The sequence below is a fragment of the Hippopotamus amphibius genome, chromosome 7, assembly GCF_030028045.1.
Source record: "Hippopotamus amphibius kiboko isolate mHipAmp2 chromosome 7, mHipAmp2.hap2, whole genome shotgun sequence".
NCBI classification, from domain to species: Eukaryota; Metazoa; Chordata; class Mammalia; order Artiodactyla; family Hippopotamidae; genus Hippopotamus; species Hippopotamus amphibius.
In genome coordinates this window covers 72,877,325-72,900,437 of record NC_080192.1, presented here as the reverse complement: position 1 = coordinate 72,900,437, position 23,113 = coordinate 72,877,325, and the positions used below count along the sequence as shown (strand labels likewise).

General features: G+C 41.4%; 1 protein-coding gene across 1 annotated transcript in view; it reads left to right on the top strand.

Annotated features, from left to right (window-relative positions):
- MERTK (MER proto-oncogene, tyrosine kinase) overlaps positions 1 to 23,113 on the top strand; it is a 117,359-nt gene that overhangs the window by 43,204 nt on the left and 51,042 nt on the right. Inside the window, exons 5-7 of the mRNA XM_057743039.1 lie at positions 11,567 to 11,653; positions 14,845 to 14,960; positions 20,305 to 20,488. Coding sequence (XP_057599022.1) covers positions 11,567 to 11,653; positions 14,845 to 14,960; positions 20,305 to 20,488 — 387 coding nt within the window. The remainder of the gene's footprint in view (positions 1 to 11,566; positions 11,654 to 14,844; positions 14,961 to 20,304; positions 20,489 to 23,113) is intronic.

Here is a 23,113-nt window from a genome sequence, read left to right as displayed (position 1 = left end):
TATAATTGGCAAAATCTGAATAAGCTCTGTGGATGGTACCAAGGTCAGTTTTCCGGTTTTGACATTGCAGTTATTTGAGACGTTCACATTGGGGAGGTGGGGTGAGGAGGGATACATGGAACTCTCTGTCTGTTTCTTTATATCTTTCTGTAAATATATAATTATTTCAGAATAAAAAGGTTTTGAAAACTTTTACATCATTAAGTGCTTTTATGTTAAAAATGTAGAAAATTCAGTATTTTTGCATCTTATTACACATTTATAATTACAATGAAAACGCTAATATTCTCTCCAAACTTTTTCTATATGTATATATATGTTTGTGTGTGTACATATATATACACATACATATGCATATATACGTGATTTTCCTTCATGTTAGAATGATAATACGGGCACAGATTAATTTCAGCCTTTTTATTACACAGACGATATGTGAGCACATATTCATTGTAAAACATTTAGACCATTGTGACATGCCAAAGCGAAATGTGAAAATCTCCCTTTAATCTGCCCGTACTCATTCCCTCATACAGAGGAAATCACTGTCAACCATTGGTTCCCTTCCTTCCAGACCCTTCCTAGTCCTTCCGATATGCTCATATATGTGCACATGTGCATAGATTCCCCAAGACACATAGATCCTTCCACATAGGTTTTCATGGGCCTGTCTCACTGTTTGCGACAACAGCCGCAGTCCGTGGACGGACCGTAATTTAACCACTCCCTTGCTGATGAACATTGGGGTGGTTTTTTTGTTGTTGTTTATTCAAGACGCATTTATTCTCGTTTCGCCAACGTGGAGACGCCCTCCTTGAAAAAGGCGTTAAATCCTTCCATTCACTTTAACGCGTTGTGCTGAAGACACGTGTTCCAAGGTTTCCACTGAGACCCCCGTTCTCAGCACCCCATCCAGAGTCTCCCCATGGGTGGGTGAGGGGGGATTATCCAAATACAGCTCAGCCCCCACCCCCAACCCCCAGGCCAGAGTCAACGTGAAGGGTGCCTGCTGGGCTGTCGCCACTGCCGATGGGAAACCGCTGCCTTCGGGACGCCTTCCTGCCACCATCACTGCCCCCCCACCCCCACCCCTGTCCTCCTCACTGCACTTTGTCACCTTTAGTTTCCCTGGAGTTTGGGATTCCCAGCGGTCTCTGCTCACACACTGAGCGGGAAAAGCACACAGCTGCTTTTCAAAACCCACCAACGTTCACACAAAGTCGTTTTATAAGCCTGCGGATGCTTTCTCATCGGAGGACATTCCCAAGGCCGTGACTCTCCCTGGCTCCCTGCTGCCCTTGCAAGCAGGCTGGACTCACACAGCCGCTGTGCTGGGCGTCCGGCCCGGCCCCCTGGGTCCACCCCCCGTGCGCTCTCCTGGAGAACTGAGGATGGTTAGGGCATCCAGGTTCATCATCAGGGTCTGTCCTGGAGGGACAAGAGCCACACCTGCAGGTCTGTTCCACTGACCAGCCGCACAGGACCGAGCTGGGCCCAGGGACCTGGGCCAGGACTATGTGGGCTGGTCGTTCTCGCCTGTGTTCACAGGCTGACAGCCACTGGCCCTCCTTTCCCGCTCCCCGCTGCGCCTGCGGCCCACTCCTCCCTGCCTCCATCACACGACGGCCGCCTCGTGTTCCAGGGCCAGCCAGGAGCCTTTAAACTACTGCCGCCGCGCCTCGTCCTCGGGGCTTCAGAGCCAGGAAAGCGCGGAGAGCACGGCAGGCGGCCCGGCCCGGCAGACACCGCCCGCACCCGCACCGCCCAGGACGGAGGCACGCGGCGCGGGGCTCGGCCGGCGGCGGGCAGGCGGGCGGGCGGGCACCCGGGCACCCGGGCTCCGGCCCCGAGGCCCCGCGGACGCGCCGCGGCCACCCCCGTCTCCACCGCCCGGAGAGGTGGTTTTAATTTTTTGTGGTCACTGATGCAGACATCTTCGTACCCGTATGTATCTCTCCTCCATAACTGTCATCCCTCCCCACCACATGGAAGCACAGCCATCTGCTTGTCTGCCTCTACCGTGCTATTAATCGGTGTGATTATTACATATTCATCATTCATTAGTTTAGCCCCATCACCCAGCACCTGGCCAGGCACACCAGAACTGTGTGAGTGACTGAATGAACTAACGAACAAATGAGTGAATTTCAAACAGTCTCCAAGCCTTACATCCCTTCACTGTGACAGAGACGTAGTGATGGTGAAGTAACTTGTATTTGTGTCACTAGTTTTGCATTTTAAACTCTCTCATCTCTTTTCTCATTTATACCTCTAAGGAGTTCTGTGAAATGGGGAGAACAGGACTTTTTTTACATCCATTTTGCAGCCCCAAAGGGCTTAAAGAAGTCCAGGGAGAGAGGGCCTAGGGCACTGGCTTCCTATGCAGACCTTGCTCAGGGCACATCAAGGCACCAAGTCAGCTACTGCAGACTGTCCCCAAGCGTCGGAACTTTGTAGCACTGTGAAAGAACTACATACAAACTTATTCTTTTTGTTTCAAACTTTTTCTTCCTGTTTTATTGAGGTATAATTAACATTTTATAATGTTTTATAATTAACAGTACATTTTATAATGTAATGAGTTTATAATGTTACATTATAACATTATAATATATTATATTATATAAGTTTAAGGTGTGCAGCGTATTGATTTGACTTACATACATCATGATGTGGTTACTACAGTGTTTAGTGAACATCCATCATTTTGTATAGATATAAAATATTTCCTTGTAATGAGAACTCAGGATTTATTCTCTTAACAACTTTCATGTATAACATACAGCAGTGTTAATCATGTTGTACCTTGCATACCTAATATTTATTTATCTTATAACTGGAAGTTTATACCTTTTGATCACCTTCATCGAAATCTCCCTTTCTCCTCCTCTGATCTTTTTTTCTATGAATATGTTTGTTTTGAAGTACATTATGTTAGTTCCTGGTGCAAAACATAGGAATTTGATTTTTATGTACATTACAAAATGATCACCATGATATGTCTAGTTTCCTTCTGTCACCATACAAAAACATTACAGTATTATTGACTGTATCCCCATGCTGGACATTCATCCCCGTGACTCATTTATTTTTTAACTGGAAGTTCATACATACTTATTCTTATTTGCTCCATTTTTTAAAAATATTTATTCATTTGGCTGCACCGGATCTTAGTTGCGGCACATGGGGTCTTCATTGCTGCGTGCGGGATCTTCGTTGCGGCATGCGGGATCTTTAGTTGCATGCGAACTTTTATGCACAGAATGAGGGATCTAGTTCCCTGACCAGGGATCGAATCTGAGCCCCCTGCAGTGGGAGCACGGAGTCTTAGCCACTGGACCACCAGGGAAGTCCCTGCATCAGTTTTTAATTTTGAGGACGCTTTAGTGTGGTACCTGAGCCTCTCCCAGTAAGTAGGTTGTGTTTAGGGAACTAGATGCTGAGGCTATTCTGACCCTAGATGCCTCTGGGGGCCTTTGTGCCCATACAGCGCCTCCTATGGTGGTGTAAATAAAGTCTGAACATTTGCAGGGAGGCACCATGCTATCTTGAAATTAACCCTGAAGTAAACTTTTGCATCCCTTCCATTGAGAGGATGCTGAGTAAGGGAGTGGTGTAAAGAGCCCTGATTGTTGGAGCAGGCACATTTATGAACAGGAAGATCATGCACTTTTCCCTCTTGATACCAGTTTTTCTTCCCCTCTGTGGTATAAGTGCTGTCTTTAAGAAACATGAGCAAAGAAGTATTTTGTCTAAAGGGCATTATTCTGAGTCAACAAAGCCAATCTCAAAGGTTACATGCTATGTGATTCCATTTAGATAACATTCTCAAAATGATGGGCTTTTAGTGATGGTGTACACATCAGCTCCTACCAGGGGTTAGGCTGGGGGAAGGATGTTCGTAAAAGGGGTGGCATGGGGGAGCTTCTTCTTGGTGATGGAACAGTTCTCCAACTGTACACAAATATGTACCTGTAATAAAATTTCATAGAAAAAAAATTCACCCCCCCCCCCCACATACACACAATAAAACAAAACCAAAACCTGATGAAATCTGAATAAGGTCTGTATTTTAGTTAATAGTTTGTGCCGAGGACTTCCCTGGCAGTCTAGTGGTTAAGACTCCGAGTTTCCACTGCAGGGCGCTCAGGTTCGATTCCTGGTCGGGGAACTAAGATTCTGCGTGCCCTGAGGTGTGGCCAAAAAAAAAAAAAAAAAGTATTGTATTGTACCAAAGTCACTTTCCTGGTTTTGATGGTTGTATTATGATTACGTAAGATCTGACCCTTAGGGGAAGCTGGGTGAAAGGTTCTAGGAATTCTGTACTATTTCTGCAATCTCTTGTGAATTGAAAAATATTTCAAAACAAAGTTGGGTTTTTTTTCCCCAAGGAAGTACTTTGTTATCAGCAAAATCAAGTCCCAAAATAAAGAGCAGGACTGCAGAAAGCTTTTGCTGCATGGTGTTTAGTGGCGGAATGTGTTATAGGTTAGTGGTTAAGATCCTGAGCTTTGATACAGACAATGCCAGTTCACCACTATGTGTCCCTAGGCAAGGTACTCACCTTCTTTTTATTAAATAGAGGTAATAGCAGTGCCTACTTCATAGAACGTTTATGAGGATTCAGTGAAATAATGGATGTAAAGGTCTTGCTATAGAAGCAACCTACAGGAATGACTGAAATGTTACCTTTAACAAATTTTTATTTGCAACAGTTACTAACTCACTGTCAATTTTGAGCTACCTTTCTACTAAGACTGGGGGACTTAGACAGATCTTTCTGGTTTTTACTTTAAAAAAAAATACTCATTTTATATTTAAATCCACACTTAGAAAACAGCTAAGCTACTACTTTTGGTTATAGTTAATTGCTATAGTTCTTAATATTCATTGTAATAACAGTGCCAATAATAACTAGAATTTATATAAATCAGTCCATAATTCTCACAGCACTTTCAGTAAAGATTTACTTTGAACTTCATAGCAACCTGTGATATAGTTAGGCATGTTTTAATTCCCATTTTGCACATCAGGAAAAAATTTGGAGCAGTTAAGGGACTTGCTTGCCTAATGTTTAGCCTTTGTGTGGCAGCTGGAACAATCCTCCTAAAACACAGACTAGATCATATCAGTCTTCTGCACAAAGCCCCAGGTTTCCCACCTCACTTGGAGGACAAAGGCCTGACCCACATGTTCCTTCAAACCTCCCCTCACCACCACCCCCCGCCCCGCCGCCCAGAATAAACTTGGCCCATTCCTTCACCCTGAGTCTTTCCTCAGAGGACATTTCTCAAGGAGCCACCTCTGACCTGCATATTTAAAATCACAACCACTTCCCTACCCACCCTGACCCCCTGATCCTCTTCTATTTTTCCATAGTACTAATCACATTCTAATAGAACATGCAGCTTACTTATTTTTAAGGCTGTTATTTCTCACCCATTTTTCTCCTTAAGAATATGAGCTCTGTAAGGGCAAGGATCTTTGTTTTATTCATGGATAGATCCCAGGTGCCTGGGGAAACTTCTGGCACATACTAAGTAAATGTTGAGTGAGTGAATTGAGGGGAGACAGTAAGTTCCAAGTTACTAAGTGTAAGTCCTTCATTTATGCAGCATATTCTTCTATTTCTTGCCTCTTTGGGTAGAAAGATGAATACTAGGGAAAAAATTAAAGGAACAGGATTGCTTAACCCAGAACTCAAACAACTGCCTTAACTGTGTTCTTAGTAGCTGCTTTCTCAGCGATTCTGACTGTCCTTCCCTGAAGGGAACCTCCTGTGGCTGAATGTTCCCTAAAATATCTTTCAGACCTTGTGTCAGGGGTTATCTTTTTTTAAACCAGCAGAGGACCAAGCAAGAGGGGCATGAACCATCATAAGAGACTTAGGTGGGATGTCATGGCGTAAGAGGGATGCCCACGAGAAGAGGACACGGCAACAGGAAATGTGGAGGCGCTGGTGCTGGGGGCACTCGGGAGAGTGGACATAGGGTGGAGACTTGGGGGTGGATGATTTTCTCCCTAAAGCCACAAAGGTGTGGGCTGTAAAACGTCAAGGTCTGTTCCAGTCTGGTGCTTATTTTTCATCCAGAGGGAAAACAGAAAAGTGAGGGGTAAGCTGTCTTTCTCAGTACACCTTGATGCTGTCCTCAACCCAGGCTTATAAAAGAGCCTCCAGTTGGGAAGCTAGTGCCATTAAGCAAAAAAACGTGTCACCGACTACATCAAGCCAAGAAGCCTATATTTGGCCTTAAATTTTGGCCCATCCAATCTGGAGAAAGTTAACCTGGGTTGGAAGCAGTTTCCATTTCTCTCTGCTGGCATCTGTTGGGCCTGTGGGCATTCACCACCTCAGCCCCCGGGCAAAACTGCTCTCCTAGATGGTTTGGCTACTTGCAGGCAGTTCTGAATCGGAGTGGGTGTGTGGTGCCAGGGAATTAGGTGCAGATCATTTTCCTGACTTTGTGTGTCCTCTGAAGAGAAACACGAAGAGGAAAAATGACTTCCCTCTTAACCTAAAATCATGTTTCCCGAGGACCGGTTTCGCTCTCAACATCAATCAGCCTTGCAGGACCGAACAACAGTGGGCCTAACTCATCTTACTTTGGGATCTGTAACTAGATAATGGATCTCAAGGAAATTAATCCATCCTCTGGTTTTCAAGCAGGGCCGCTCTTCCCCTCACACCCAGTTGGGAATGTGATTTGTAGTTGATACTCAAGTGTTTCCCAAGAGTTTTGACAAGAGTGATTGAAGTCAAATGACTGGTTTTAGCCTGCAGGTGTCTGCTCAGATATATACAAAACATAAGTTGCATAGCAACTCTCTGTGTCTTCAGATTGAGCTAAAGCTGTTTTTTTTAAATATAAGCTGAGTTTTGCGAGTTCATGTAGGCTGGTGAAACAGGCATCTCATTTAGGAGCTATGACCTGGAAGGTTAAAGGTGATACTTCAGGATGAAAAGCCAAGTGTCACAGGCCTGCCTGGGAAATAGTGACCCGCAGCAGGGACCCCAGGTGGTGGCTTAGAGGGACCAGTGGGTCCTCATCCAGTAAGTATCTTCTTTCCCAAAATCAATGACTGACAAGATGCCCAAAGTCCTGATGCTATGCCAGTTCTTCTTTTTCACCTTCTGCTTCCCTGTCATGTCTCCCTCACTTCACAAAAGGAAAAAGACGTCTCTGACTTACCCAGAATCACTTCGGGGCATCAGTTCTCCAATGCTTTGGTCTCCTCTTTACAGTCTTAAAAGTGATTGAGAACCAACAAGTTTTTGTTTATGTGAGTTACATCTGTTGCTATTTACTGAATTAGAAATTAAAACACAAGAATGCACAAGCACATATTCCACTAGCTCATAGAGCTTTGATATCATCACTCATCATACACCTTTTGGAAAATTTCATCATATATCCCTGAAAGCATAAGAGTGAAAAGGGCAAATAACGTATTATTGTTATTCTTACAAAATAGTTTTCAATTTGAGGACCCCAAAAAGTGTCTCTGGGATGCCCAGGAACCTCTAGACCACACTCTGAGAACAGCTGCTATAGTGCATTGGCACAAGGTTAAGAAAATTCCAGACTACCACATAGAAAATTCCAAATTTTCTCCAGAAAAGGAGTTGTGCTTTCTGTAAAATTTTGCTTTGTACATTTAAAAATTATATATATACGTATATAATTTTGATCAGTTGTGACCTAAATAATAAGTGTAAGGATCATCAACCTAGAAGAAAATTTGTTTTCCAAATTCAATATATATGTGTAATTTTGTTACCAAGAAGTATCATAGGGCGATTAATCAGAGACTTTCAAACACATGCATGCCATTAGGATGAAATTCTGCAGGAGAAGTAGAAAAGTCATGATTGAAAACTTCTGATCGCTGAGGAGAGTTGTTTCAGTGGGTGATGCCGGGTCTCCCATCCAACTAACTAGTATGTTACGTGGGACGCTAAAGGAGTTTTACTTTAAAATATCAGCATATTCAGGGTACCTGAAATTACATTTTTTGCAGCTGTTTACATTATGAACTGTTTAAGATGCAAACCTCAAAATGTGTAAGAGCCTACATATATCTTTCAAAATTCTTTAGCAGGAATACAAACCGAAGACATAGACTCCATGAGGCAGTGTGTCCACAGATGTCCTTTTATAGGTGTGGCTAATGGGTTTGAAATAAATATTCCTCTTCAGTGAAATATGTATTTTCTAAACCAACACACAAACTATTAGCAGTTCCATCTCTCATTCGAGAGGAGGTGACCCAATGTGAAAAGAGCTGGCTCTTACCTGGAATTGTAGTTTTTTAGCACTTGGATTTAGCGGATCTCATTAAGCAATCTGATTTGGGATTTTCCTTCAGTCTGAGGGAGATACTCATCTTGGAAAATTAAAATACCTGAAGTAGCTGTCATTTTCTGATCCAACATTATTTAGGAGAAGTCAAAGGTCATCACAGAATTGTAGGACAGAGAGTCTAGTCAACAGAACTCAGACACTGGGACAGACTTCCATCTGGATGGAAAAGAACAAACACCCACCAGCACTGATTTTTTTTGTGCACAGCTAATGCCTCAGGAGAGGCACCGACTTGAAAGCAGTCAGATTTGCATTTCTTCCTAGAACTTCTCCCAGGCCACGCGGCCCAGCCTCGGTGCTATATTCACCATGAGGGTATCCAACGTGGACAGTCCTTCCTGGCTGACGACCAGCTGGGCTTCCCTTGGCAGCTTGTTTCAAATATTTAATGACTTCATTAGTGACAAGCTTTGGATGTTGAAATTATCAGATGGAAAATATCCTACACAAGTAGATAGAAACAAAAACAAAATAAGCCTTTCAAGCAAGAAGTGAATGGTGGCATATTTTCAAGAATTTTATCTTTCTCCAATTTATGATATAAGCTCTGTGCCAGATGCCTTGTGTGGCAGGGAAGAAGTTTCCAGATTCAACTAGATGGTATATATGGCTGTACTTTTTAAAAATAAATTTTAGAATCGTTTTATAACTATTCTTTTTCTTTTTCTTTTTTTTTTTTTGGCCGCATCGGATCTTCCTTGCTGCATGTGGGCTTTCTCTTGCTGTGGAGAGCAGGGACTACTCTTTGTTGTGCATGGGCTTCTCATTGCGGTGGCTTCTCTTGTTGCAGAGCATGGGCTCTAGGGTTCTCGGGCTTCAGTCGTTGTGGCACGTGGGCTCAGTAGTTGTGGCTTGCGGGCCCAGTTGCTCCGCAGCATGTGGGATCTTCCCGGCCCAGGGATCAAACCCATGTCCCCTGCGTTGGCAGGTGGATTCTTAACCACTGTGCCACCAGGGAAGTCCCTAGATTAGTTTTAGATTTATAGAAAAGTTTTGTGCCATCTCATACAGAGTATTCCCATAAACCCCACCCTCATGCTCCCCTTTATGAACATCTTACATTAATTAGTGTGGTTCTTTTGTTACAATCCATAAACCAATACTGATATATCATTTTTGAACAATTATATTTAATGTGACACAATATTGTGTATCATAAACAATGATTTCACTTCCTTATGCCCATTGCATTATTTTTAGAACTTAGCGTAGTGAATCAGGAACGAAAGTTTCCCTCACAGGTTTGTAGATTCTGCTTGCCCAGAGAGATTTTCACAGCCGTTTTTGAGACTTTGGGAGGTAGTGGAACTTAGGGCTTCTTGATGTCCTTTTGAGCAGCCCTTCCAAGCATGCCTCTTTTTAAAAATAAAAAAAAAAATTTTGGCCGCACCATGCAGCGTGTAGGATCTTAGTTCCCCAACCAGGGATCAGAGCCACCCTCTCTGCATTGGAAGCATGGAGTCTTAACCACTGAACCACCAGGGAAGTCCTAAAACATACCTCTTTGTCTCATTGAAATGCCCCTTCAGTAAATGTAAGCCTGAAACTAGCACGTAGCTAATTATTCTGTTATCTTGGAAAATTCCTGATATATCATTATTAACCAAAGTCCATAGTTTATTCAGATTTCCTTAGTTTTTACCTAATGTCCTTTTACTATTTTAGGATTTAGTTGTTATGTCTCCTTAGCCTCCTTTTGGTGGTGACAATCTCTCAAACTTCCCTTGTTTTTAATGACCTGGATGGTTTTGAGAAGTACTGGTCAGGTTTTTTGCAGAATGTCGCACAGTTTGGGCCTGTCTGATGTTTTCTTCATTTTTCTCATGATTAGATTTGGGTTATATGTTTTGGGGGAGGAATGCCACAGAGGAGAAATGCCATTCTCATCACATCACATCAGGGGTACTTTCTGTCAACATGACTTACCACTGTTGGTCTTGACCTTGACCATCTGGCTGAGCTAGTGTTTGTCGGTTTCTCACTCAAAAGTTTTCCTTTGATACCCCTTTCCATACTGTCCTCTTTGGAAGGAAGTCAGTATGTGCAGCCCACGCTTAAGGAGTTAGGAGTGATGCTTATCTTTGGGGGCAGAGCATCTACAAGAGTGAGTCAAAAATTATCCGCACTCTGGCTATAGAATTTATAGAAGTTTTTAAAACTGGAGTGCGTATAATTTTTGACTCACCTTCATATATAAAAATCATTTGGAATTCCTCTGCATGGAGGATTTGTCTCTTCTCCCTGTTTTATGTAAACATTTGTTTATATCATTATAGACTCATGGACATTTATACTTTGGGTTACCATTTAATGTTACTTTATTTTGTTGCCATTAGGACAAATTGTCCCAGCTTTGGCCGTTGGGAGTTCTTTCAGCTGGCTCCTGAGTCTCTTTGCCATCCCCCCATCACTCTAAGTGTGTGTGTGTGTGTGTGTGTGTGTGTGTGTGTGTGTGTGTGTGTGTGTGCGCTGCTTGTTTTGTATTTTGCTCCAGGCTCATCTTGTGTGTTTTCTGCTCCAACCTGACCATCAGCCATTTAGCTGAGGAGCTCTGGTTCCTTTCACTGGAGAAAAGTATTATAAGAAACCAAGATCTAGATTACCTCTCTTCCTTTCTCCTTAAAATTACTGAGTCAACTAATTTTTTTCATTTTTAAGATGTCTTCAGACCTCTGAAATGATCGAATTTTTCTTCATTCAGCACCAGTGTCTTCAAGTAATAATGATGCCTTGTGTTTATATAATTCCTTCTGAATACATCGGTTTTTTACTACTAAAAAAGGATTCATTACAACAGATGATCTGAAATTTTAAAAACTGTGACTTTTGTCCTGCTGTTTCTGGTACCCTGACATGTCCATCGTGACATAGGATATATGGAGTGCTAAGCAGGGATCTGGGTGAGCCTCGGAAACCACTTTTCTTGATATTGGGGCCAGTGATTCCCATACCTCCTTGCAGAAATTTTAAAACTAAATGATACTGCTTTGTTACCTAACATCTCACCATCGGGGAAAAATATTCATTACAGATGCCCCTGGTTGCCTTGCTCCTGGTACCTAGGGTTTAATCCTAAATTTGTTTTTCAAACACCAACATATGTAAAAGTAAAAAAGGAAAAGGATGCTGAGACCCCCGTGGGCTTCTGATACACAGCAGCGTGTCTCTCTGCAGCTGGTCTCACGAATCTCCTTCCCCTCCAGGTCTGACCGAGACTGCGATCTTCAGTTGTGAGGCCCACAATGACAAAGGGCTGACCGTGTCCAAGGGCGTGCAGATCAACATCAAAGGTGAGGGGGAGGGTCCCTGCATGTTCCGGGGGTTGAGGGAGGTGCCGTGTGAGCTCTGCAGCCAGCTGCCTGGGATTGAGCCCTGGCTTCCCTTTGTGACCTTAGACAAGTCACTTAACCTCTCTTCCTTCAGTGTTCCCCTCTGTAAAATGGAAATAATTACAGAACCTACCTCTTCCTGGGGGTTCAATGAGATAATACAAATAAAAGTACTCACAACAGGGCCTAACAGTTGTCTTGGATCAACATTAGCTAGTTTAGTTCTGCTCGGGTGGAGAAGGAAATTGTCTGAAATGCTGACCCTGGATCATCTTAGCTCCCATTTTCACTTTTTCCTTTTGTCCCCATTACCCCTTGAAGAGTCCCCTGGGTGGGGGCTGCTTGGGGCACTGATCTAAGGCTGGGCTCTGTCCTTCCTTGGGCAGCTGGGGCTGAGCAAGTCTCCACCAGCAGCTGCTCTGAGGAGGGAGAAGGTCAGAGTCGCTCTTCTTCTGGGGGCCCCGGGCTCCAGTCCCTCTTTCTCCTAATCTCCCCCACCCACCTTGCTTCCTCTGAGCTGGGATACAACAGAATGAAAGTGTTTGAAAGCTCTCCTCGGCTGGTGGAGACATTCCAATCCAATCATCTGCCTCTTCCTCTTCCTTTTGTGGGATCAAAGGTATTTAAACCTGAAACTTGAAAGGAAAGGAAAACCTACTGTCTTTTTATCCCTTTTCAAATCATCTCCTTTAACCTTTCTCATAGAAATTCAAGCAAGTGATATGTTTTAGTATTTGTTCTTAATTTATTTTTAAATTTATTTTTATTGAAGTATCGTTGATTTACAGTGTTAATTACTACTGTACAGCAAAGTGATTCAGTTATATATATTCTGTTTTTTATATTCTTTTCCATTATGCTTTATCATAGGATATCAAATATAGTTCTCTGTGCTCCATAGTAGGACCTTGTTGTTTATCCATTCTATATATGAGTTTACAACTGCTAACCCCAACCTCCCACTCCATCTGTCCCCCTTGGTAACCACCAGTCTGTTCTGTATGTTATTTGTTCTTGATTTAAATATTGAGAAAGAAATATTGAGTTCCTATTCCTTTTGGTCTTATCCTTGGGGAAATAATAGAGGGAAAAAGCAGAATGTGTTTAATAATGAATTAAAGAGTGGGTAATATACAGCAGGAGACTCAAAATTACAAAAGACATTGTGCTTTTTAAAAGTGCTGATGTTTAGTTTCAGCAAATCAACTAGAAGAGGCTATGAGAGGGCATTTTCGAAAAGTTCATTGGAAAAAAAAATGAACAAACTGAAAGTTACTACGAGAGGAACTGTATAACTTCCTTCCTTCGTTACAAATCCCATTATTACAATTTTCAAAAGAAATGCTGAGAATTTCAGGAATTCACACGTGGGCGTAAATTTATAAAGACATTTTCATAAAGTATCAACATCTTAAAGTTTAAAAATCCATAAAATGAGAAGCCCTTCTTGAATTTTATGCTTCAGACAGAATCTCCACTAGGACTTTATTTTGATAAAGCCTATTTCCAAAACTCATGTTTGGGGCTTTCATTAATTTGAATGTGTGTGCCACAGCCACCAAAACTCCCTGCTCGTCTGTTATGAACTGAGGGGTATGTGGCCAGACTTTGATCTGGAAAGGCAGATAATCTTTTTAGGGAAGTGAGTCAAACAAAACATTGACTCTTTCCCATTCATCAAGCTGTGTGTCTCCCGGTAAAATTGAAACTCCTGAACGTGGTACCCTGAACGTGGTCCCCAGTGAGCGCTTAATATGGTCCCAGCCTTCCTTCCTCTCATCTCCTGTCCTCACCTTCACCACCAGCACACATCCCCCAGACCTCGTGCGTGTGTTACCTCATTTCATCCTCACCCCAGCCCCATGGAGTAGTGTGGTCACTCCACCTCCTAATAGAAGCGGGAACGGAGTTTAGAGAGGGCATGGAACTGTGCCGTGGGCCAGACAGCTGGCTAAGTGGTGACCGCACTCCCCAGCTCCTGTTGGTACTCATGCTGGTCTGCTTGCTGCCCCTGCAACCAGCCTCCAGTGTCCTGTTGAGGAACCCGAATGCTGGGGTCAGGCAGACCCACGTTCAAGTTCCCATTCTGCTGCTTACGAGCTCTGTGAGGTCTGGCAAGTTTTTAACTTCTCTGGTCCTCAGTTTCCTCATCTGTCAATGGGGGATTGTAAGACTACTTCTCTGATGGGGTTCTTCCTATCAGATTAGTCATGATTGAATGAAGTCCATAAGGTTCCTCGCGCATAGTAAGCATTCAAAAACATTAGTCATCATTTTGGAGTATAAGTGTGGTTATTACCATTAATTAAGACTTAAATATATGGGACTTTTCTGGCAGTTGGGTGGTTAGGACTTGGCGCTTCCACTGCAGGGGGCACAGGTTCCATCCCTGGTCAGGGAACTAAGATCCCACAAGCCTTGCAACGCTGGCAAAAATAAATAAATAAATAAATAAATAAAATAAAAATAGTATTGATTCACAGATTTTAATATACTTTAAAAAAAAGTTAAATGTAGCACAAGAAAATAAGAGCCTCAAACTTCAGATCCTTGTTGGATTCTAATTTAAATATCTATCCACGTTCCACCAGTGGCTGAGGTCATCACACATTCATTCCGGTATGCCCTCCCCTCCTCGCAAGCAGATGCACTTGGCTCTTTTGCTTGAGCTGACTCTCACCCGTTTCCTCCTCCTGGAAAGCTTCCTTCCTCCATCACACATACACACACACACACACACACACACACATGCATGCATGCACACACATGCATGTTTAGCTCCACAAGGGAAGGGTCATGGCTCTTCACCCCCATTGAGAGCACCAGCGCCTAGCAACGCCCCTGCACACAGCAGGAGGAAATGGATGTCTCCCCGTCCTTGCCCAGCTGAAAGTTCTCAGTTCATCGGGGGCAGGAAAGCAGGTCTACATCCCACTTCTCTGGGCCAGGCAGAGCCATCCTGTCACTGCAAGACTTCTCTGTAGGTTAATATGATTACCCTCAGGCGTAGGGTGGCTCCCCTTTAAAACTTGTGTCTAATTTTCCCAATCTCTAGAAATGGAAATGGGCTTGGTATTAATGCATTTGTTTCGTAGCTATGGCCTCATGCGGTTTATAATTGTGTGTGTGGTGTGCCTTTGTTTTTTACGTAGCAATTCCCTCCCCGCCAACTGAAGTCAGGGTCCGCAACAGTACCGCACATAGCATCCTGATCTCCTGGGTACCCGGCTTTGACGGATACTCCCCATTCAGCGAGTGCAGCATTCAGGTAAACTTCCATAATGAAGAGAAGTAGCTGTTTGGTGCACAATGGGTCTGCCTGATATTTCTTCCTCCCGAGGATGGGTGCTGAGATCATTTCAACACCCCTGTTCAAAATCCCTTGACCTCCCCCCTGCTCAGTGTCCACTGGGTATGCGCCATTTCATGATGTTCTGCCCCGCGGGATGCTGCCTCTTTCCTGTGCATGGTCCAGGGACCAGCCGGAAGACAGACATGTTTCCAAGATAGAACATCATGACACCAGGGAGAATTAATTTTTAAGATACAAAAACGCACCTGGCTTGTGACCAGGAGTTCAAGAAGCCAGGTGCTCTCCAGCCTGGCTCCTCCTGGGTTGGTGGCCACGAAGGACAGAAGGGCAGCACACTACTGAATGTAGCATCTCAGCCTGTGGCGGCCTGGGAAACCTGGGGATCACAAGCCTTGTAGAGTCATCACCCACTTTTAACCACTACCTGAAATTGGTATAAAACAGAGCTGTAAGAAATATAGGTTAGCCATCCTGACATGATGCGTTGCCATGATGTAGGCTCTGCTCTGAGTGATCATTTCATAAAAGAGGGAAGAGTAGCAGTAACATTACCTTTTACTGAGTGCCCACAATGGCCCAGGGACTTTGCAGACATTATCTTACTTAGAACCCACACCAGCACTGCGGCGCCAGAGTACACACAGATCTTCTGAGTGGCAGAACCAGAATTCAAGCCCAGGAACCTCTGATGCACAAAGCAGTGCTCAGGACCATCTGCTCCTGTGTGTCTTAGGAGAGACATTGCAAGTGGGAGCAGGTAGGTGAACATGTGTGGATCATCTGCTGGAAACATGAATGCATTCTGCCTTGTACTTGATCATACAGTAGGGTCAGGGATTATTGTTGGTTTTATAAACGTCTGATCTTATTAGGTAAAAACACATTAACCTGACACAGGCCAGTCACGTCAACTCAGCTGAGAGAAGTGACTTTCAAAGAATTTTATATGTTGACAGCTAGATGTTTTTAATACCAAATGGAACTCGTTTCTCTGCTCTTACTGCCTCCCACCCTTGCATATCCCCAAGATAGCCTCCACCCTCACCCTGCTACCCACAGCCTTGCTTAATCTTGTCCAACTTTATTTGTAAACCTCCCAAGTACTAGTAAGTGTTAGGAATTCTCCTTGTGTCTACAAAGTCTCACCAGGGACATCCCTGTTTTTGAACAGTTTTTTGGAAATATATTATACATACTACAGTATCCACGCATTTAAAGTGTACAATCATTGGTTTTTAGTGTATTCAGAGTTCTGCAGTCGTCACCATTATCTTATTGAGTCTATATTCATAAGAGATATTGGCCTGTAGTTTTCTTGTGTTAGCTTTTTCTGGTTTTGGTATCAGGATGATACTAGCCTTGTAGAAAGAGTTGGGAAGTGTTCCCTCCTCTTCTGTTTCTTGGAAGAATTTGTGAGAGGTTGATGTGAATTCTTCAAATATCTAGTAGAAATCACCAGCAAAGCCATCTGGTCCTAAGCTTTTCTCTGTGGAAAGTTTTTTGAACAATACTAGCTCAGTCTTTTTACTTGTTATAGATCTACTCAGATTTTCTATTTCTTTGTGAGTCTGTTTTGGTAATTTGTGCGTTTCTGGGAATTTCTCTGTTTCCTTTAGGTTATCTAATTTGTTGGTACACAATTGTTCATAATGTTCCATTAGAAGCATTTTTTTCCTTTGAGATTAGTAGTAATGTCCCCTCTTTTTGCCTGATTTTAATTATTTGAGTTGTTTTCTCTTATTTTGCTCAGTCAGTCTGACTAAAGGTTTGTCAATTTTATTGATTTCTTTTTTTTGAAGAACTAACTTTTGGTTTCATTAATTTTTTTCTATTGTTTTTTAATTCTCTGTTTCATTCATTTCTGCCCTAATCTTTATTTCCTTTATTCTGTTTACTTTGGCTTAATTTGCTTCCCCCCCCCCTTTTGTTTCTTAAAGTAAAATGTTAGGTACTTGATTTGAAATTTCTTCTTTTTCAGTATAGGCAATTATACTATACATTTTCCTATAAGCACTACATTAGCTGCATACCATAAGTTTTGGTATTTTGTGTTTTTTTCCATTCATAATCAAGTTTTTGAACACTTTCCTTGTGATTTCTTCTTTGTTTTATTGGTTATATAGGAGTGTATCATTTAATTTTCAGTTAGTTGTGAATTTCTTAAACTTTCTTCCTTTGTTCATTGTGTTTAGAGGATATACTTAGTATGACTTCCATCCTTTTAATTTTCTTAAGGCTTGTTGTATGACCTTGCACATGATCTATCCTGGAGAATGTTCCATGTGCACTTGAGGAGAAGGTGTATTCAGTTGTGTTTGGGTGGAGCGATTATATGCCTGTTAGGTCTAGATGCTTTATAGTCTTGTTCACTTATTCTGTTTCCTTGTTAAACTTCTGCCTTCTGGTTTTATCAATTATTGAAAATAGGAAATTGAGGTTTCAACTATTGATTTTGAATTGTTTATTTCTCCCTTCAGTCTATCAGTTTTTGATTTGTGTATTTCAGAACTCTGTTGTTCTGGGAACAACCAGGGCCTGTTTCCCTGTATATGGATGTAACTGAGCCTATATATGGACACAAAACGTGTAGTAGCCCCACCCCCCTTTTTTTAAATCGAGGTAGAGTTTCAGGTGTACAACGTAGTGATGCAAAATTTTTATAGATTATACTCCATTTATAGTTATTATATAATATAAAACATTGGCTATATTCCCTGTGTGGACCAGTCTTTTCAAAAATTGTTCCTAGTGACTAAGCTGTTTGAAGAGTCCCAGAGGACATGAGACTCCTTCCTATAGGAGGTTGTTACCTTCAGAGAGACTGAGGAAGAGTACAATCCCCCCTTGAGAACAGTGGGTCTCAGGGTAGACGTGAGGTAGAGGTGAAGCAGAGTAGGGTGGTTGAGTGGCTTGAAACACTGGGTCACCCCTGCAGGTGGGAGATGATCCCAGAAGCTTCACTTGCTCCCTCTCTCTTTAGCTTGGCTTTGGGTGGCCATGACGTGAGAAATCATCTTGAGACGGCCAAACTGCAGCCCCTCTTGCCCACCTTGGCTCCTATGGTACTGGACAGACATGGTTATCCTTTCTTTCCCCCACCAGCTAGCTCAGCCTCCCTTCACCCATTCTCCTTTCCATCTCTCCTAGGGTTACTAGATTTAGCAAATAAGAATACAGTTACTTTACAAGTTAATTACACTGTTGATTTTGTGTCATACCTATACCCATAATTATTGGTTGTCTATCTGAACTTTAAATATAACCAGGTGTCCTTTATTTTCTCTGTCAGTCGTAGTGAAGTCAGTCAGAACTGGCTCTACAAGTTATATACTTTCATATTCTATTAACAGTGGATTTCTGTTTCTGAAGGAACCAAGTATATTTGTAGCATATTCCCAGTTTGTTACAATTTTAAACTCTGACTTGGTGACAAATGAATGTTTTGGACGAGATTCAGGTCCACCCACTAGCAGGACACACCCTCTCACTTCCTTTGGTCCTGGCGTTAGTTCCTTTCTTCACCCATTTTTGGGCTATGGACTCCATTTCTATTTTTAACTCTCCCACGTACATCTTGCCATTTCATGCCCTCTCTTCCCCCAGGGCCCACTGAGTGCTGTTATAGAAACCCCATCTTCTTCTAGGAACGTGCCCTCAAAGTGTCCCTGTGCCTGGAAACGTTGTTCCGGAAATGGGGTGGGGCTGGGCAGCCAAGGTTTCCTCCACCTTAGTTCCAGTGCTTGGTCACCAGGAAGTAGGTGCAGATTCTAAAGTGAAGAAACAAGAAGCAATTTCTGCCAACAGCCACCACTGAGATAAGCTCAAAGCTCCTTGTTTCTCCTCTGGTGGCTCCTCAGGCCAACTGGTACCCTCTTGTCACCCAGAGGAGTCTGCGGGTCTGAGTCAGAGGTGGGACTCGGCCCCAATGCCACCCTCATGGTATCCACTGGGGGATTTGGAATTCCAAGATGTTAATTTGTGGCCCCTTGACCTAAATTTCAAACATATATATCCTGAAATAACAGCATTGTGTATCCACACCCCATAATTGCAAGCCCATTATCATCAGGAATACATTTTGTGGGTTTAAGATTTTTTTCCCAAATTGTTTTTGGTGGCCTCTGTTTCCTCTGATACTATTTTGTCTTTCTTTTCTGATTCTATGACATATTTTAGAAATTGTGAAAAACATACACTGAAAGAAAACTCTGCAAGATTCTCATTCCCAGATAAGAGGTTTCCTTAAGGGAAAAGCTGGAATAAGACTAGATTTTTGGTGGCAATCCTTCTCTTGCCTGTGCATACAGAAGACATCTGAAGAGGAATGTGGAGAGACTGGTCGAGTTTATGGAAGGAAAGATGAGTTACAAGGACTCAGAGGAAAGAGCTGATAGGTTTTAAAAAGATTTGGAGAAAAGCTTGTTGGGTGAAGTGCAAATGACCCTTTCCTATATCTCCCCACCAAAAAATGTCATAAAATCTACATTATCTGTGTATGCTTTTGGGGTTAAATTTATTTTTTTTATTTTTTAATTTATTTAATTTATTTGTTTGGTTGCACCTGGTCTTAGATGTGGCATGCATGTGGGATCCAGTTCCCTGATCAGGGATCGAACCTGGGCCCCCTACATTGGGAACGCGGAGTCTTAACCGCTGCGCCACCAGGGCAGTCCCTGAAGTTGAATTTATATTGGGGTGGGAATTGGAAGGTAAGAATAAAGGACACGCTAAAATCAGCCTCAAGGCAAGAGCAGAATTCCTCAGGTTACATAATGAAAAGAAATACAGATGTTTTAAAAATATTAAGCATCTCATCTTCTAAAGTAGGATTTGGGAAATATTTTCTTTAAAGGGCCAGATAGTAAACATTTCAGGTTTTATTCCAACATACGATGTTTCCTGTCTTTATTGCATATTCTGTGAAACAACTGGAAAAAAAAAAAAAGATCAAGAATTGAAGTGATTCTGAGAGAGGAAGAGCTACTTTTATTCTACATTATAATATAAATGATAGTAATTATAATGTTATGATGATGACGACTTGCTCTGTTACCTGCCACAGTGAGAACACTTATTGTAGGCATTTTTCATCAGGTCTTTTCATCAATTGTTGCTCAAGTAAGTAGCATGAGTAACACACAGTGATACTGGTGGGAAATTTAGGGTGCGGCCCGAAAGGAAGCAGGTACTTCCCCTCAGTGGAGAGGAAGAGCCAAGCACACCGAATGCACGAACGCCCCAAGTCTAACATTCCCACCACCTTACTAATGCCTGATCCACAATTTTACTCTTCATTTAGGTCAAGGAAGCTGAGCTGCTGAGTCATGGCTCAGTCATGATTTTTAACACCTCTGCTTCACCACATCTGTATCAAATCGAGCAGCTGCAGGCTCTGTGGAATTACAGCATCGGTGTGTCCTGCAGGAATGAGGTCGGCTGGTCTGCAGTGAGCCCTTGGATTCTGGCCAGCACAACCGAAGGAGGTAATTCCTGGGGTTCAGAATGAATATGGTGCCTCATGGCATGTGATGAAACAAATCCTTTCAGTGGCCTGATTCACAGTTTACCTTTTTCTTTGTGTGGCCTTTGTCTCTGGAGGAGAATTTTATAGAGGTGACCAATGAAAATGGGAAAGATGTTTCCTTCTATACTTAAAAGGGTTTAGTGACAAACCTTATACTTACTATGTATAGGTAATATTTTCTTTTACATAGGAAGATATTAATAGTAGCACACTCTATAGCATATATTATTTTAATTAAAAATAATTATATGAAAGTTATTACTCATAGCATCAAACTTAAGAAGACTAATAAGTGTGAAGGTGGCTACTGTTCAGTAAGCACCTACTACGTGCCAGGGACCATCTTAGGTACTTTACATGCATTATTTCATTAGCTCCTCATAGCAATCATATGAAGTAGGTACTGCTGTCTTTATATTATTTTCTTATAGCAAATCTTATTTACATCTGTAAACTTTCTTTTCTGTGTGCTACTTTTGATTTCTGAGATTTTGTATTTTTCCTATGAATATTAGAATGAATATTGTTATTATGTTAGATTTGAATTGTACCGTTTCTATTATTTCCCAACTTAGAGCTCTGAATTACTGCGAACCCCTTTCTTGCCCTTAACTCCAGCCTTACATAATCAGTGCTGATTTTAATACAGACTGTGGGACAGGTCTGGATCACAAATTGTTAAGGCTGAATCCTTGCACAAATGAAACTCGTGCCGAGATTGTAAAGTATCTTAAATGAGGAAGAAAAACCTTTGAGAACAATTTTTGTATGCTATTTCATTTTCATTCAGTTCAAAATACTTTCTGGTTTCTGTTTTTATTTCTTCTTCAACCCATTAGTTATTTAAGTGTCTAATGTAGTTTCCAAATATTTGGTGGTTTTCCAGAGATCTTTGTATTAGGGATTTCTAATTTCATTCTGTTGGAGCCAAAGAACATAATTCACATCACTTGACTCCTTTGAAATTTATTGAGACTCATTTTAGGGCTCAGAACATGGTCTGTCTGGATACATGTTCCGTGTGCACTTGAGAATGTGTATTCTGCTCTTATTAGATGGAGTGTTCTACAAATGTCAACTTGGTGAAGTTCATTGATAGTGTTTTTCAAATTGTATTGTTCTTGATTTTCTGCCTCTTTTTTTCTATCAGTTATTTAGACAGGTGCATTGAAATCTGTAGTTATAACTGTGAATTTATCTATTTCTATTTGCAGGTCTAGCAGTTCAGGCATTTTGAAGTTCTGTTATTTTGTGCATAAATGTTTAATATTACTATGCTTTCCTAATAAATTGCCCACTTTATCATTATGAAATAATTTTGCTTTATCTCTGGTAATATTATTTTCTGTGAAATCTATTTTATCTGATGTTAATATGGCCATTTTAATCTGTCTTTTAATTACATGGCATATCTTTTATTCATTCTTATTTTTAACTTACTTATATCTTTATATTCAATGTTATTTCATGTAGGCAGTACTTTACTTCACAATCCTCGCCTTTAAATTGGGGTTTTTAGTCCATTAAAATGTAATGATATCATTCATATGGATAGATTTACATCTATTTTCTATTCTGTCTGCAATTTGCTCCCTTTCTTTTTCTTCTTCTTTCGGATTAATTGTATGTTTTTATTCTATTTTATCTCCATTTTGACTTATTAGCCATAACTCTTTTTTTCTGTCCTATCAATGGTTGCTTTACGGTTTATAGTATACAGGTTTAAAGTATACAGGTTTAACTTATTACTATATACCTTCAAGTGATGTTATACCGCTTCCTGTATAGTATAGGAACTTTAAAATAGTATACTTTCATTTTTCTCCTCCAGATATTTATGCTACTGTTGTCATCCATTTTACGTTTACATATGTTATAAACCCACACTAGATTGTTATTATTTTTGTTCAAATAGTCATACTCTTTTAGAGTGATTTATATAATTATAAAAAACCTATATTCACCCAGTTGGTATTTACCCAAATGGTAGTTACTATTTCTAATGTTATTCAGTTTTTGGTGTAAATATATACATATTTCCATGTGGTATTATTTTCCTTCTTCCTAAAGGATTCTTCTTTAGTTCTTATAGTATGGATCTTGGTGAGAAATTCAGCTTCTGTGTGTTTAAAAAAAAAAAAAAGCTTTATTTTACTTCGGAGGGGTTTCTTTGGCCTTCATTTTGTAAGATATTTTTATTAGATATAGAATTGTAGGTTACTCCACTGTCTTCTTGCTTGCATTGTTTCTGATAAGGAATCTATGGTAATTCTTAATTTATTCCTCTGTGTAATGTGTCTTATGTCTCTGATTTTCCTTTTATCTGTGATTTTTGAGCAATTTAATTATGATGTGCCTTGGTGTAATTGTCTCTATATCCCTTGGGCTTGGGGTTGATTGAACTTCTGAGGTCTGTGTGTCTATATTTTGCATCAAATTTGGAAAATGTTGGCCATTGCTTCTTCAGATGTTTTTTCTGTTCTCACGTCTCCTCTCCTTTGAGGACTGCAGTTATACGTATATCATACCTCTTGAAGCTATCCATAATTCACTGATGCTATTACTTTTTCCCTTGCTTTTCTCC